This window comes from Gracilinanus agilis, chromosome 3 (genome assembly GCF_016433145.1).
Source record: "Gracilinanus agilis isolate LMUSP501 chromosome 3, AgileGrace, whole genome shotgun sequence".
Taxonomy (NCBI): Eukaryota; Metazoa; Chordata; class Mammalia; order Didelphimorphia; family Didelphidae; genus Gracilinanus; species Gracilinanus agilis.
Genome location: NC_058132.1, coordinates 636,334,934 through 636,352,174, shown reverse-complemented (window position 1 = coordinate 636,352,174; position 17,241 = coordinate 636,334,934). Strand labels below are relative to the sequence as shown.

The following is a 17,241-nucleotide window of genomic DNA, read 5'->3' as shown; positions in this document are numbered from 1 at the left end:
CTCCCCCTCTTGCCTTCTCTCTCTCTCCTCTCTCTCTTTCTCTCTCATTCTCTCTCTCCTCTCTCTCTCCCCTCTTCTCTCTCATACTCTTTTTCCTCTCTCTCTCCCCCTCTTCTCTCTCCTTCTGTCTCCTCTCTCTCCTTCTGTCTCCTCTCTCTCCTCCTCTCTCTCCTCTCTCCTTCTCTCTTCTCTCTCTCCTTCTCTATCCCTCTCTCTCATTCCCTCTCTGTCTCTCTGTCTATCTCTTTTTCTTTCCTCCACACTCTCACTGTCCCTCCCCCCCCCCATGTATCTTCCTTTTAAAGTGAAGTACTGGGAAAAACTAGATGTCTCAGTGGATAGAGAGCCAGGCCTAGAAACAAAAGGTCCTGTGTTCAAATTGGATCTCAGACATTTCTGAGCTGTGTAACCCTGAGCAAGTCACTTAACCCCAATTGCCCTTACTGATCTTATGCCTTAGAATCAATACAAATTATTGATTTTAAGACATGACATTCTAAGACAATGATTCTAAGACATAAAGATAAAAAAATAAATTAATGTACCAATTCTGATAGTTGAATGAATCTTTTTACCTAGAATCATAGATCCAAAGCTGGAAGGGATTTCAGTGGCCAGCTAGTACAATCCCCTCATTTTATGGATGAGAAAGCTAAGACCCAGAAAACTAAGACCCAGAAAAAGCTAAGTGACTTTTCTAAAGCCAACACAGGTAATAAGCATCAGAGGTGAGATTTGCTTGCAGAGATAGGGGTCTTCATGCCTATTGTGCTACGAGTTAATTGGCAATTTCTTTGGCCAGAAGTTGCTGATACATTAAATAATAATAATAATGATAATCATTATTGCAGACTGTAAAAATTTAGCAGTTACGGAATACCTAGCAAGATATAACCTAGAATTGGTAGCTAGGGGCTAGAATTATAAATTGCCATTTTTCATGACTCAACTGATGATAAATCTCCATACTACAAATATAGACCTCAAAATGTCCCCAAGAGCTCAACTAATAAACTGTACTAGAATCAGATGATTTTTCCATTTTAAGTTGTTATCCACAGTTGTCTGGACATAACAATAATTTGCAAAATTTAAGAATAACTTTTTAAAATTCTGATCTGTGATTTTATCCATGTGGAGAATTGCTGATACAGAATTCCTTCTACCCATATAGGTCAGCACCTTCTCTGCAACATATATTCTTAGAGTTGCCTAGAGTCCTCAGAGGGTTAGGGACTCACCCAGGGTTATGTAGCCAGTACAGATATGGGGAAGAGTTGAACTCAGGACCTCCTGACTTTGAAGCAGGCTTTTTATTTATGCTGCCATGCTGCCTTTTTTTTTAAGCCCTTAACTTCTGTGTATTGGCTCCTTTGTGGAAGAGTGGTAAGGGTGGGCAATGGGGGTCAAGTGACTTGCCCAGGGTCACACAGCTGGGAAGTGTCTGAGGCCAAATTTGAACCTAGGATCTCCCGTCTCTTGGCCTGACTCTCAATCCGCTGAGCCACCCAGCTGCTCCCATGCTGCCTTTTTAAAAAGCAATCACTTCAATAGGTACTAATAAACCCTAAGCTATGAGGAACAAAAAGCCTTTAGAGATTTAGAAGAAGAAATCAAATTCAAATGGGAAAAGAATAAGGTGAAGAGTATCTCTGTTGTCCTCTCTGTTACAAGAATTGTGCTAAGGTTGCATGTAGAGAACATGCGAAGGATGTGCTTATGCTCAAATAATTTTTCTCTTCTCCACACTCTCACTCTCTCTCTCCTCCATGGATCTTCCTTTTAAAGTAAAGTTCTGGGAAAAGCTAGGCAATTTTTTTGGCCAGAAGTTGCTGATACATATACTACCACTACTACTACTACTACTACTACTACTACTACTACTACTACTACTACTACTACTACTACTACTACTACTACTACTACTACTACTACTACAACTATTACTATTACTACTACTATTACTACTACTACTACTACTACTACTACTAATGATAATTATTATTGTAGACTGTAAAAATTTAGCAGTTACTGAATACCTAGCAAGATATAACCTAGAATTGGCAGTTAGGTGTAGCTAGACTATTTGCTATAGTCCTTAGAATGTTAATATAAAAGAATAATAGCAGGATAGTGACTTATCCCAGGGACATTTTAAAATGTAAATCTCAATGAAAGATATGAGCAGAACAAGATAATAGCAAAAGAGGAAAAGAACAAGATAACAATAATGAGAGGCAGCAACTCTCCCAATATTGCAGGAGTCAGATTAAAATGGAACTGGGAAATATTTAAGAAAATCTACAATAAAATATAGATAAGGACATAAAATTACATTGATCTATGGCTGGCAGGGGTCATTACATAGGGATCAGTGACTTCCTTTGACTTCACTGATGTAGTGAATGGAGGGCTGGTCTTGAAGTTAGGCTTCTGCCCTCAAAGATTCTGTTATCATCTTTTTTTATTAATGATTTTCAAATCATACAGATATGTGTATATGTTTCTCTACACCAGTGGTTCCCAAACTTTTTTGGCCTACGGCCCCCATTCCAGAAAAAAATATTACTTAGCCCCCTGGAAATTAATTTTTAAAATTTTAATAGCAATTAATAGGAAAGATAAATGTACCTGTGGTCATCACCGCTCCCTTGGATTGTTGCAGCACCCACCAGGGGGTGGTGGTGCCCACTTTGGGAATCACTGTCATATACACAGGAAATAATTTATTCATTGATAAATTCTTATACTCACATATATAAGAATCAGGTTCTGGAGAAACATACACATGCATATGTATATATATATATATATTTACATATATATATACACACACAGATACATAGAAGTATATGTTTTTCTAGGACCTATCATCCTTACATGTATGAGTACAAAAATGATCAAATTAATGTTTTTCTTAAATTATCAGTTTTCGTAGAAAGAAAAATCACCATCAACACTCTTTAGTTCAGGAATGATAGTCCTTCTTTAGCCAGGAAACTAAATATAGATATTCAGTGCTTTTAAAAAATTTTTTGAAGAGAGGTGACATATCATTTTAGGTTGACTGCAAGGATATAAAAAGAAATGACTTCTACTTCTTTATCACTTTGAGGTTTACAAGGCTCTTTCCACAGAACAACCCTTTGAGGGAAATAGTGTAGGAAATATGACTTTCAATTTCCAAATGAGGAAAATGAGGTTCCTCAAGACTAAGATGATTTGCCCAGAGTCACAAAGTTAGAAAACTACAGAGTCAGGATGGCAACCCATATCCTCTAACTTCAGTTCCAGGCTTCTTGTACAGAAATGTTTCTACTACTCATCAGCAACAAATATGGCGCACCAACTTTGTGACATGTTTGTAGCAAACAGGATTAACTCTTCTTTTATTAGTTAACTTTGTATGTATCAAATTTTCATCAGATGCTTTTTTTACTTGCCCTACGGGTTATGTGGACTAGGAGTGGAATGCTGTCGTGGAGACAGGAAGAACTGGCTTTGACATCATTCTCTGTGTGACCCTACATAAGTCAACTCCCAGACTCTCTTTTTGTTCCTCTGTAGAACAAAGATCTTATCACTCATGATATCTACCTTGGTGAACTTCTAATGAGAGAAAGAAATATTTTATAAACATTAGGGTGTATTTTTATTAAATCTAATTGTCAGCTTCCTTGTAATAGCTTCTCCTACAGCCTGCCTCAGAGACTGTGTCTTTCTGTGTTACAGTCAGCACTTCTCTAGGTCACTTCACATATAAATAAACCTTTGTTGGGTGGAAAATTAATCCAAGGTTCCTACTTTAATCACAAACACTAATTTCCCTGTTGCTTTGCTTGGGAAGTTGTGTCAATAGATATTCAGTCATTGGCAGAAGAAGTAAACAAATTGGAGATATCATTTTTTTTAAACCTACCAGTTCATCATCGTTGGGTACCCGGACCTTAGTGTAGCCATAGGGAAACAAGAGCATCTGGGAGTAGGCATGGAAAGACAGATAAGCTTCAATTTCATAACGGTGCTTTCGAATGAAGCCAACCACAGCTTTAGTCTCTTTTTCAGATTCTGGTGCTTTTCCTCGATAGGTTTCGCTGCAAGGATTTTTTGACCCAAGCTTAGCTGTAAAAACAAGCAAACAAACAAAAAGGATGTAAAGGATGGGGTCATTTGTCATCTCTCCATAGGCATAGACCTCATCTGATGTAAATGTCCTTCTTGCCTCAGAATCCACCATAAAATCTTCTGCCTTTGAAAGCCCTTTGTAACATGGTCCCTTCCTATCTTTCTGGTCTTCTTACAGCACATCCTCTCATTTACTCTGTGGTCCAGTGACCCTGGAAATCTTGCTGTTCCTTACACACAACACTCTCTCTTAACTTGGAATGTTGTCACTTGCTGTCTCCCCTTGCTCCTCATCTCTGCCTCCCAGATTCCTTGGTGGAATTCCTTCAAGTCTCATTTAAAGTCCCACCTTCAGCATAATATTTTCCCCAGTTCTCCTTAATCTTTGTTCTTTCCTGGAACACTACACTTATTCATATGTACGTAATTATTTGCATGTTATCTCTCCTTTAGACTGGGAGCTCCTAGAGGACAGGGATTTTTAGGAGGTATCAGGAGCTTTATTTATCACCTCCATATTTAACACAGTGACTGGAACATAGTAGATGCATAGAGAATAGGTGAAGTCCATTTCAGATGAAAAAGACAGCCAGGATGATCAGAAAAAAAGGTGCTTGGAAATATTTACTTAAAATGTACCATCTTATGAGTGGAAGTGAGTAAGAATCACATCTGATTTAAGTAAATGAATTTGGGGTTAACCTGAATTTTCAGTCTATTGTCTCTTTGGGATGCTGGCCAACTGGAGAGGAGCCAGTACATCGGCTTTTTGGGGAGGGATGCTTCCCTACTGTATTAGTCTCTCCAATTTCTTTCCCAGGAAGGGAAAGGGAAATGAAACCTCATCTCAGATTATTGGAGTTCTAGCACATTTAGATACCTATTTATGGCTAATCTAAACACATATGGAAATTTTTGTATTTCTAAAATACAAAAGGTAGATCATAAGGATATGTGACATTTTATGTTGCCCTCTAAGGTTTGCAAAATACTTTACAAACATTGCCTCATTTGAACCTCATGCCAACTCTCTTAAGAAGAGTCTCATTTTACAAATGAGGAAACTGAGGTTCAGAGCTCTTGCTCAACTTCGTAGGATCATACAGCTTACTAAGTACTAGAAAATGAGTTAGAATCAAAATCCTTCCTGACGCTAAGCCCAGTATAATCCCAAAACACCATGGTACTAGGTCTAAATCAGCTAAACAATAAACTCTCACAGCATCCCTCTAAAGTAGTGCTGATTATCCTTTGTTTTATATACAAGAAAGCTGTACTAGAGCCAAACTGCTTTATTCTGTACCCTTGCCACCAAATGGTTCTATGTTTTCCCCATTTTTGTGCCTCTGTTCTTTATGGTATGTCCTTCCATAACTGAGTCTACTGACTTTCCTAAAATTCCTTAAAGGCTAATTAATTGTCATCTCCTTATTGGATCTTTAATATCCAGTTGCCTTCCCTAACCAATCCCAGTGTTAATGATAAACTTTCCTCTCTGATTTGTCTTGGTTAAATCAAATACACTTGTTATGTAAATGTTTAATAGTTATCTCTGCTTGTGTATCATTCTTCTTTTAGTTTGTAGTGTTCACAAGGGCAAGAAGCACATATTTTCTAAACTGAGCATCTCTTTCCCCCTCCTTCCCTTTTTATCTTCTTTCCCTCCCTTATTCCCTCTCCCACCTAATATTTAGCACAGCGCTCTGTAGTCAGGAAAGACTTAATATGTATTTATTTGAGAATAAAAACAGTGTCAGAGCTGCTTTTATTTTCTGGTTCTTAACATGGCCCTACAGTTTACCTTGAAGTTATCTACTACTTACAACCCCATGAAGCATTAAAATTCCTGTTGAGGTCGACTCCTATGCATTTGGAGTTGAAAGTCTTTGCTCTGTTTTTCCTCCACAATCGGTCCTGTGGAATTAAAGAATGGATGGGCTTAAATGATCAACTTGCACTGATGATTGGAGGGTTCTTCATTCTCTATGAAGGGTCAATGGGATAAGTTGAAATCTACTGGGTTACCAGGTGTTGGAGAGTTGTCACAAAGAAAAAAAACAACCTGACATGGCATTGGAGACAATCTGTAGCATATAGAAATACATTTTAAGCCCTTACCTTCCATCTTAGAATTGATACTGTGCATTGATTCCAAGGAAGAAGAGTGGAAATGGGGGTTAAATGACTTGCCCAGGATCACACAGGTAGGATGCGTCTGGGGCCATATTTGATTCCTTGACTCTCAATCCTTTGAGCCACCTGGTTGCTCCTCAGTGATATCTTATTTAAAAAAAAAACTCTTTATCTTCTCACTTAAGTATCAATTCTAAGATGGAAGAGCAGCAAGGGCTAGCCAAATGGGATGAAATGACTTGACCCAGGTCACACAAACAGGAAATATCTGAGACCAAATTTGAACTCAGGACCTCCTCTCTCCAAGCCTGGTGCTTTATTCATTGTGCTACTTAGTTGACCCTTAGGAATGCCTTCTTAATTGGATATTTCATGTTTAGCTCTTGAGTTTCTTTAGTTATTTCTCATTGCTTCACAAAGTGATTGCTTTCCAGTATTTTTAAATACTTTCTGCACTATTGCTTTTCTTAGGGTTGGATTCAAATAATTCAACTAGTTTGGAACTAATGAAGATAATAATACACGACATATTTTTTTCAACTTTGAATAATTTCTTATAGTCATAATTTCATAGGTTCATAGGTGTAGAGCTGGCAGGGACTGTTAGAGGCCATTTAATCTAACCTCATTTTATAGATGTGAAAATGGAAATCCAGAGAAATTCACTAGTTTACTCAAGTCTACATAGTTTAAGATCTGAGACTTGAACCCTAGTCATTAGGCTTTAAATCCAACACTCTTTCCATTATATTCTGCTACTTTGCTTTCTTCTTGCTCTACCACATAACACGCTTAAAAACTCCTCCTTCACTGAATATCTTATAGCTTTTCCTACCTTTTATCATGTGAGTCTACATCCCAAATCTTATCCCCATCAACCCATGTGTTCAAGCAGTTGTTTCCTTTTATCATTTGAAACCATAGTTCCTACCTGTGAAATGTCTATGTTTTCCACCTGTGCTCTATTATCTGATTTGAAATTCTCTGTCCCATGTTCTGTTGACTCCTTTACATGAAAAATATCTCTAGCCAAATAATCAAGAGGGACACCTCGATTACTGTCCAGTGCCAGATGCAAAAGCACTTCCTGGTGGTAGCCTGTTCATCATTCTGTGGTCAAGTGACCTTCTTGCTTTTCCTCAAAGAAGAAACTCCATTTCTAGACTCTGGAAATATTCGTTGATTGTTTCCCAAGCTTGAATCTCTCCCTTCTCATCTCTGTTTCTTGGCATTCTTTAAGTTCCAACTAAAATCTTACCTTCTGCAAGAAGTCTTTTCCAATCTCCCCCAATTCCAATACTTTCCCTCTGCTGCTTATTTACAGTTTATCTGGTGTATAGCTTGTTTGTATGTTGTCTTCCCCATTAGTAGTTCCTTACTAGCAGGGACTGTATTTTAGCTTTTTTGGGGGGATATCCCCAGTGCTTAGAAATAGGTGCTTGATACACATTTATTGACCAATTGACTGTCTTATCTTTGCATTTGTTTCCTTCCAGTGTCTAGCACAGTTGGGCACATAATAGGCACTTAATAAAACCTTGCCCATTGGTTGAAAATATCATTATTTGTAGTATTTCATTGCTAATATTACCTCACCCAAATGGGAATAATAATGTATAATCTAGCCCTGGAATTATGTCTGCCTGTGTAGTATTTCCTATTTATGTCTTTTTCTTTTAAAAGATAAAACTTGTTTCTAACAGAGGAATTGTTGTGTGAATATACAAGAACCTTGCCCTGTGGTTTTGCCATTTAGGTTTTAGTGTAGAATCCCCTATCCCACCTTTATTTAGTTAAACATAATTAAAACTGTTAAAACCTTTTACCTTGCCTGCCGGTTTCAAAGACTCTGGCCTAGTGGTGAGCTGGGTCACAGTTGGCCAACAGCCATTCTTGACAGTTAGCAGCAGCTTAGCTCTGTACTCTGGTCTCCCTATCCTGGTCCTGTCTCTCCTTCAACCCAGTGTGTGTGTACCCACAACCATTTAGATTATATTTTAACATCCCTGGTGCCCCATATTTTTACAATCCCCAGTTCCCTCTCTAAACTACTTTCCCCACATATCATTTCTCATGAATCATTCTTATATTAATGATAGCTAATATTTATATAACACCTTGGCTTGCAAAGTGCTTGGTCCTCACAAAAACCCTTTTAGGTAGGCAATATAATCATTCCCATTTTATGAGGAAATAAATCAAGTCTTACAAAGTTTTACTAACTTGCCTAGGATCACCTAGTGAGTAAGGTGGAATTTGAACCTAGATGTTCCATATTCAAAGTCAAGGTTTGATGCTCTATCCCAATGATTCCCAAAGTGGGCGCTACTGCCCCCGGTGGGTGCTGCAGCGATCCAGGGGAACAGTGATGGCCACAGGTGCATTTATCTTTCCTATCAATTACTATTAAAATAAAAAAAATTAATTTTCAGGGGGCTAAGTAATATTTTTTTTGGAAAGGGGGTGGGATGCCAAAAAAGTTTGGGAACCACTGCTCTATCCACTCTGTCATGCTGGCTTTGAGCTTTTATCACTAATATAAATAATATTTAAAAAAATGGATTCTGTAAACCATATCCAGTTAACTTTAAAAAACCAATTATTGTTAACTCTTTAAATGAGAAAATGACTCTAGTCATTTTCTTCCTTTTCTATAGACAGCAGTCTGTGTAATTTTCTCTAGATATACTACTATATCATATTACAATATACATATTATACATATATCATATTATGTTATATTGTATTACATTGTATTCTAATGTACTGTGTTGCATTGTATTGCCTTATATCATATCATATTGTATCATATTAAGAATTATTACGGAACTCATTATTACACATTCTGATCCACAGATCCTAAATCACTCAGAAAAGGAAGCTGGAGAGAACATAATTAATGCTCTCCTTATTCCTCAATAAAAATTATAGAAAGGTATTCCATTTCACAGTGAAACACAGGCCCCTTTAAAAATAATCACTAATATTTTCAATTCTTTTTCTTGGATATATCAACAAGAGCCTCTTCCAACTCCTCCAGGGTTTCCATCTTGCATTTTCTTACTAGGTGATATAATGGCTCTGATTTTTTTTGGTGTCTTTCTTAAGCTAGATGTCTTTAAATTGAGGATTTAAATTTTTTAAGCTCACTCTTTGAACACTTACTCCCATGTTTCTTTTAGAATGGTTTTCTCATTGTTCTACATTACTAGAATGAGGCAACATGCATCTAAGTGGGAACATGATTGCCCCTCAGCCTGCAACTTAGGTTCCTTCTATGCCATTCTAACTACAGAGAAAGTGAGTTATGTTAGCATAAAACCTAAATGAAAATCAACAATTTGCTTTATACTTGGTATATTCAGATTGGATTGGAAACTTCCAAATAGACAGAAATCATACTTTTGTCCAAGTCCAGATGTAGCCATCAATGTTGAATACAGGAAGGACATAAAAATTCATCTTGTCCAGGAGTTTTGTCATAATTTTATTTTTTCCATAGGTTTTGGTGGCCTGTAGAGGAGGGAGAATAAAAGAAAGAAGTGTAGTAAATTCTGACACTCACAAAATGTTTAGTAGTTCTTAAAGATCAAATGTAAGTTTTTTTGAGGGAAAGAATAGTTTTAAATTTATTGTATCCATTAATGCAGTGCCTGGCATATAAAAAGTGTTCAGTAAGTCCTCACTGAAAGAATGAATTTCATTGAAACTAAATTTTGGATTAATTTCACCTCAAATTCCACACTGGGCACAAATAAACATGCTACAAAGATATCATAACATTCAGAACATTTTAAAAAGGAGTTGTTACAGAGTCTTCTCTCATAAAATCTCGTCATCGGTAATGGGAGGCATTATGAAATATCTGATGGCCCATGAAGAATGGAGCTTGGGTGGGAGATTAACATGAAAACTACTAATGCTGGGAGGAAAATGGATTCCTACTCATAAAATATTAGTAACAAAAGAAGTGATCCATATTTGTGAATGTGATGATGGGGAGAAATTGGGCGAGTCCTTAGAAGAACTACAAAGGATCTTCCAAGGGATTGAAAATAGGGACAATCTGGAGAAAAAGTTCAAGGATTTGGAGAGGTCAAGAAATTCTTCTATCCGATTGAAATCTTTCCAGTTCTTTGGAGTCAATTCCAGCCCTCTGCTTTTATGTAGAACAAGAAGGCTGTTCTCCCTCCTCTGACTTCCTTCCCAGGGACACATGCAAACGTAATCACGAGATTTGATGCTCTATGATTTACGCTCTATTATGGACTGAAGCAGTCCATCCCACACTGGAGACAACTCCTCTTGAGCTCATGCTACCCTAGGGACAAATATCAGTCCTGAAACCAGTGAGTTTGCCCATAAGAGCCATGGAGATGGCATGTATATGGGATCAATGTAATAATGTAATTGTCAGAGTAATTGGTAGAAATAGATGATGAAGAGATGATAACAGTCAGTGATACAATGGAAACAGCAGTGGGTGTAATAATAGGGGGTTCTATTAGTGAGGAGGATTTACTGTGAAAAGATTCTTTAAAATTAGAATGGAAACTCAAAGGAGTATGGAAATTTCCAGGCTGAGATACGTGAAATGTCTAAAGACATGAGAGTTTTGTGCTCTCAGACCTTTAGAAGAAAAGTGACATTTTTATGTACAATGGCTTGCAAATTGGCAGTGCCTTCTATAGGGCTCTGTGTTATTATGGAAGAAAAGTTTCCTCCAGTTTTGTAAACTTCTAGTGTAAAAGAGAGAAGTTTAAAGGACTGTGTCAGCTTTTTCAAATTGAAAAAGATGAGTGAAATTCTGATTATGTATCTCCTGGCAGTATTAAATTGAAACTGATCTGCTCAAGTGGAATTTAAAAGGGGCAGATTGACTTCAAAAAGTGCTAGCAGAATGATGTTCATAAGGGAGTTTTTGAGAGGTTCAATTTCACCAACCTGATAGACAAACCACTGGCAGAAGGCAGGAGAAATCCATTCTCGTGCATGAATTCCACAGTCCATGAAAATGGCCCTGGCCTCTCCACTCTTTTTCCCAACCTGTTTCAGATTAAATTGAGGCTTTACTTTGTATAAAATCATATATTTAAACACATTGCCCACTTTCTAAGTTAGAGATATCTAACCTGCCCACTGTAGACCTCTCTTTGGGCTGGGTACAGTCTCCTCCACTCTACTCTTTTTTACTTAGGTTAATCAGATAAACAAGTCTTTGTGAAGAAAGATAAAACTCCATGAATGAAATAAGCTTTAAACAAACCATTGCCCTCACTGAGACCTACTTATTAGTAGGGTCAAAGATTTAATAGCTTTACCCCCTTTTAATCCTTATCTTCTGTCTTAGAATCTAACCTAAGTATTGGTTCCAAGTCAGAAGAATGGCAAGGGTTAAGTGACTTGCCCAGAGCCACTCAGCAAGGAAGTGTCTGAAGCCAGATTGGAGCCCAGATCCTGAATTCATGACTGGCTCTCTATCCTCTGAGCTACTAAGCTTTCCTGATTTGATAGGTTTGAGGAATAATTGTGGGAATATCCTGCTATGCCTTTCCAGAGGATCATATATTGAATCAACCATTAGGATGTGCAAAATCCATCATTTACTCGATCTTTAAGGTAGCCAGCTGGTGCTGGATTAGAAATCAAGAACTGAGTTTGAATGTTCCCCCAAACACTTAACTAGCTGTGTGACCTTAAGTAAGTCATTCAAGCTTCAGGTTCCTCACTTACAAAATTAAAATAGCAACTGCCTCATAGATATGTTGTGAGCATCAGATGATTCCATAAGTGTAAAACTTTTTGCAAATGGCAGAGCACTAGATACTTGACAACTATTATTATTAATTTGTATTTTTTCATCTGCCATTTGCTTAGCTTTCAAAAATTTTTTTCTACTATCACAATTGCTGCTGAAATCTTTGACTATATTCTATAGTATTTCAGATGACTACCAACTCTCTCACACTCTGATATTTGCCTCTAATTATTTCCTCTTATCCACTTTCCATATTTTCTCTTTCCTGCTTGCTAATTTATTAGTAGCCCAGTCTCTCTTATTTCTCTTATCATAATTTTGTCTAGAAAAGTTTCCATAGGCAGATCATGTCTTAATATTATTATGAAAGTAGACTTAACTCCACTGTTTCCTTAAAGGGTCTTGGGCGTCCAAAGGAATCCATGGACTACGCTTTGAAAACCTTTGTTCTAATACCACAGTGCCTCTCTTAATTGTTGCTTCTTCCATCACCACCCCAACCCATCTTTAACATAAGAAGAATTTTTTTTTACCTTGAGAACATATATTGGTTTATTTTCTCCAGTTCTTCCAATTTCAAGACGAGTGATCAGTTCTGGACTTTTTTCTGTCATCCGTTGAGTCCAAGAAGCGATCTAAAGAGTAGAAGTTATTTGAAGTAATTGAAGAACTTTTTAGAAATTGAAAACCATGTAGCAAAACTTGTTGCATGTATGTATGTGTGTGTATGTGTGTGTGTGTGTGTGTTTAGGGGATGGAGTAACTGAAGAATTTCATGCTCCTTTAGGGACCTTTTCCATACCTTGCTCCATTCGTTGTATTTTAAATAGCTGTGTCTGCCAGGACTATCATCTTTCACATCAAACTGTTTTTCAATCTCTTCTTGCAGATCGTAAATCAGGATTCTATTTGACAGAGGGATGACAAAATACACACTTACTAGAGAAAGGAAAACAGTTATCTTCTATTTGCAGCAATTCTCCCTTCTTCTGTTCTTACGTCAGATTCTGCCTGCTTATGTTCCCTCCTTACTATCATCCCATTCTGTTCTGGAGACCCCACCAACTCTCTTCTACTCTAACCGCCTACATAGATAATCGTGCACCCCCTCATGAGTCAGAGCCTCCAGTTATTATCAGAAAAGTACTTCCAAGACCTCAGGGGAGAAGTTGGAAGTCAGGTCAGAATGAAAGGAATCAATTGGATATATTGCTTCCGAGTTAACAAACGTAGCCTAGGACAGTACATGGGGAATCCTGCTGGTGTCACAGTGAGGGATAATAAGCTCACTGCTGGCTTTCTAGGAGTTGTTTGCTGAAGATATTCAGGTCTAAGGATGACCTTTATCCACACCTGTTCATCCTCTAGTCTGGTATTTATGAATGCCCCATTGAAAGACAATTACTTCATGGTCAAATTTACACCCCTTTATTCTATCCCTGTCCTCAAGTACTTTGGATTTTGTGGTCCTGCCAGTCTTAGCTTTTTTTTCCCCTATCTTTAACTATTCCACCGATATTTCTTTTCATCCCTACCTTGGCCCACTTATTGTCAGATTTTGTGGATGAGCCAAAGTGTTTCATGGTTTGGAATTTATTGCAGAGGCATTCTGTGATAGTAGAAAAGATGTCAGATTTCATTTTTGAGCACCTAGTTTTAAATTCTGGCTCTGCCAAATCTGTATGACTTTGGGCATTAACAGAGCTTCTCTGAATCTCCATTTTCTCATCTGAATAATGAAGTAGTTGGTTTGGATTGCCTCCAAGATTCCTTTCAACTCTAAAGACTATTATCCCTAAAACAACTCTGAGGTACCACCTCACACTTATCAGACTTGATAATATGACAAAAAAGTAAAATGATAAATGTTGGAGGGGATGTGGGAAAATTGGGACACTAATATACCGCTGATGGAGCTGTGAGCTGATACAGCCATTCTGGAGAGCAATTTGAAACCATGCTCAAAGGGTCATAAAACTGTGCATTCCCTTAGGCACAGTAATACTACTAGGTCTGTACCTCAAAGAGATCAAAGACAGGAAAAGGACCTTCTTGTACCGAAATATTTATGGCAGCTCTTTTTTGTGATGGCAAAGAACTGGAAGCTATAGACATGTCTATCAACTGGGCATGGCTGAATAAGTTGGGACATATGAATGTAATAGAATACTGTTGTGCCATGAAATGAAAACCAAGAGGATTGCAAAAACGAAAACAAAAACAAAAAACCCTAGAAAGATGTATATGAAGTGATATAAAGCGAAGTGAGCAGAATCAGTGGAACACTGAAAATGGTAACAGCAATTAATGCATGATGATCAACTGTGAATGACTCAACTATTATTAGCAGTGCAAGGATCCAGGACAACCCTAAGGGATTCATGATGACAAAGGCTGCCCACTGCTGTAGGAGGAACTGATGGAATGTGAATGCAGATTGAAGCATGCCATTCTTTACTTTATTTCCTCCATGAATTTTTCTCTAGCATAAGCAATATGTGTCTTGTTTCACAACATATTTAACATGGAAATTTGTATTGTATGATAACATATATATAGTCTATGTCATATTACCTGCCATCTTGGGGAGGGGAGAGGAGTAGGAAAAAGGGAGAGAACATGGATTGCAAAATGTCAGAAAATGATAATTAAAATTGCATTGACATTTAAAAAATTGAAATTAAAATAAAAAGTATTCTGATCCTATTTTCTTGTGTAATTCCACAGCTTAAAAATTCGTTGTGGCTCCCTATTACTTCTAGGACTGAATACAAAATCTTCAGCCTGCCCTTTTTGGTTCACCATGATTAAGCACTCAAGTATTTTTCTGGACTCATTTACTGGTATTCTCCTTCATCAACCACATCTTCTAGCTAAACTGAATTATTTTTGGTTCTCCAAATTCAATACTCATTATACTGATTCTGTGTATTTGTTTAAGTAATGATGTGCAAGGCATTGTACCAGGTACGAGAGATACAAAACTAAAGACAAAACAGTCCTTATTCAAAAAGAATTTTCATCCCATACAGGAGTTCTAAATCTGGTCTTCAGGGACCTTTGAGGAGTTTTTGGATAGATTTTAGTGGATCTATAAACTTGGATGGGATAATAACATCTTTATTTCACTAGTTTCTAGCCAAAATATCTTCCATGATAAATAAGAAAAAAAGCATTATTTTGAGAAAAGGTCCATAGGCCTCATCAAGCTGCTGAGGTAAAATGATTAAATGGTTAATTTATTTTAATTTGCTGATATAAAATGGTTAAGAGCCTTTGGACCAGGGCAGAGCCAAGATGGCAGATTGGAGTCAATCCAGTTGAATTCTCTCAATGTTTCCCTTCAAATAACTTTAAAATAATGCCTCAAATACAATTTTTGGAGCAGTAAAGCCAAAAAAGAGTCAGTGAGGCCTTTTTTCAGGCTCAGAAAAGTTAGGAGGTCAATAGGAAATGTTTGTGACACCAAGTGGAAGCCTGTCTGGAGTCCCCCTATAGGGCAACAATAAACATCAATGCAATAGCAGCTTTGGTAGCTCTCAGTCAGAATTTTAAGGGGGTTGGACAACTGGTCAGAAAGAGATTATAAGGGACCCTTCGCTGGCATTAACTGTGGTTGGAACTAATTGGGAGCTCTATTGCCTATATGCAGTTCTGTGTCACAGTTCCAGAGCAGAGAGGGGTGCTAAGGGTTGGTCACAAGGGAGTAGGGGTCTGATCACAATTCCAAGTCCAAGAGATTATTAATTCCTGAGGCTAAAGGGGAACAAAAGCCCTTCTGAGTTAAAGACCAGAGCACAGACCAGGAGAGCAGTGACTCCATTTCTTCCTGTATCACACTACCTTGGAAGCACTGAAAAACTGTAGACTCTAGAACTAGCTCTGAAGACAGAAGTATGAAAAAGCCTGAAGCTTGGGACAGTGCCTCCCTATCCCCAGATGAGCAGAATTCAACTTTAACAGAAAGTTTAAAGTGAAGAAATAGGCTATAAAAATTAACAAACAACAACAAAAAAGTAATTGACCATGAAAAACTACTAGGGTGGCAGGGAAGAATCAAGACATAAACTCTGAAGAAAACAATAGTGTGAAAACAGCTACAAACAAAACCTCAAAGAAAACTGCTAATTGGATCCAAGCTCAACTGGAATTTCTATACAATTTAAAGAGAAGAGTAATAGAGGAAAGATTGGGAAAAGAAGTGGGAGTGATGAAAGAAAATTATAAAAATAGAAATAAGTTTTATAAAAGAAGCACAAAAATACTGAAGAAAATAGAATTTAAAAAATAGAACTGGCTTATGGTAAAAGAGGTACAAAAATTTACTGGAGAAAAGAATGTCTTATGAAATATAATAGGCTAAATGGACAAAGAGGAACAAAATTTTGATGAAGAAATAATTTTCTAAAAATTAGAATTGGACAAGTGGAAGCTAATGATTACATGAAATATTAAAAAAAATCAGATTCTAAAGTCTGAAAAAATAGAAGAAAATTCTCATTAGAAAGCAACTGACCTGGACAATACATCAATGGGAGATAATGTAAGAATTACTGGAACTACCAGAGAAGAACTGGGATATCATTGTACACAGTGACAGTAATGTAATGATGATCAACTGTGAAAGACTTGGTTACTTAGATTAAGTCAAGTCTATGATCCAAGTCAATTCCAAAGGACTCATGATAGAAAAAATACTATCCACCTCCAGAGAGAGAGAACTGATATACTCTGAGTGCTGACTGAAGTATAATTTGCTCACTTTATTTCTTGCTTTTTTTGAAAACATGGATAATAGGAAATATGTTTGCATGATTTCACATGCATAATTGATACCGGAAATCAAGGGGATGCCTATCAGTTGGAGATGAAGCTGAACACATTTTGGCCTATTGAAGGCATTGTTTACCTTCTCAGTGGGTGGGAGAGGGAGAGAATTTGTAACTCAAAATTTAAAAAAAGAAAGAATGTTAAAAGTAAATAATAAAAATTTAAAAATATTAAGAGTCTCTGGACCCTTTGGCAGTCTCTCTCTCCCTCCCCCCTCTCTATCTCTCTTTCTCTCTCTCCCTTCTCTTTTTTCTAGTCTTCATTCCTCTGTCTCTTTATTGCTTTAGTCTTTCTTCCTCATTCTCTTTCTTCTCTTCTCTTCTTCATTCCTCTCCTTCTCCTCCTCCTCCTCCTCCTCCTTCTTCTTCTTCTTCTTCTTCTTCTTCTTCTTCTTC

At 37.3% G+C, this 17,241-nt stretch overlaps 1 protein-coding gene across 1 annotated transcript in view; it reads right to left on the bottom strand.

Moving 5' to 3' along the window:
- The window catches only part of CPA3 (carboxypeptidase A3), a 35,672-nt gene that overhangs the window by 9,320 nt on the left and 9,111 nt on the right, over window positions 1–17,241 (bottom strand). Inside the window, exons 4-9 of the mRNA XM_044669466.1 lie at window positions 12,819–12,921; window positions 12,550–12,651; window positions 11,203–11,304; window positions 9,661–9,771; window positions 5,949–6,039; window positions 3,920–4,122 (exon numbers count right to left, since the gene is read on the bottom strand). Coding sequence (XP_044525401.1) covers window positions 3,920–4,122; window positions 5,949–6,039; window positions 9,661–9,771; window positions 11,203–11,304; window positions 12,550–12,651; window positions 12,819–12,921 — 712 coding nt within the window. The remainder of the gene's footprint in view (window positions 1–3,919; window positions 4,123–5,948; window positions 6,040–9,660; window positions 9,772–11,202; window positions 11,305–12,549; window positions 12,652–12,818; window positions 12,922–17,241) is intronic.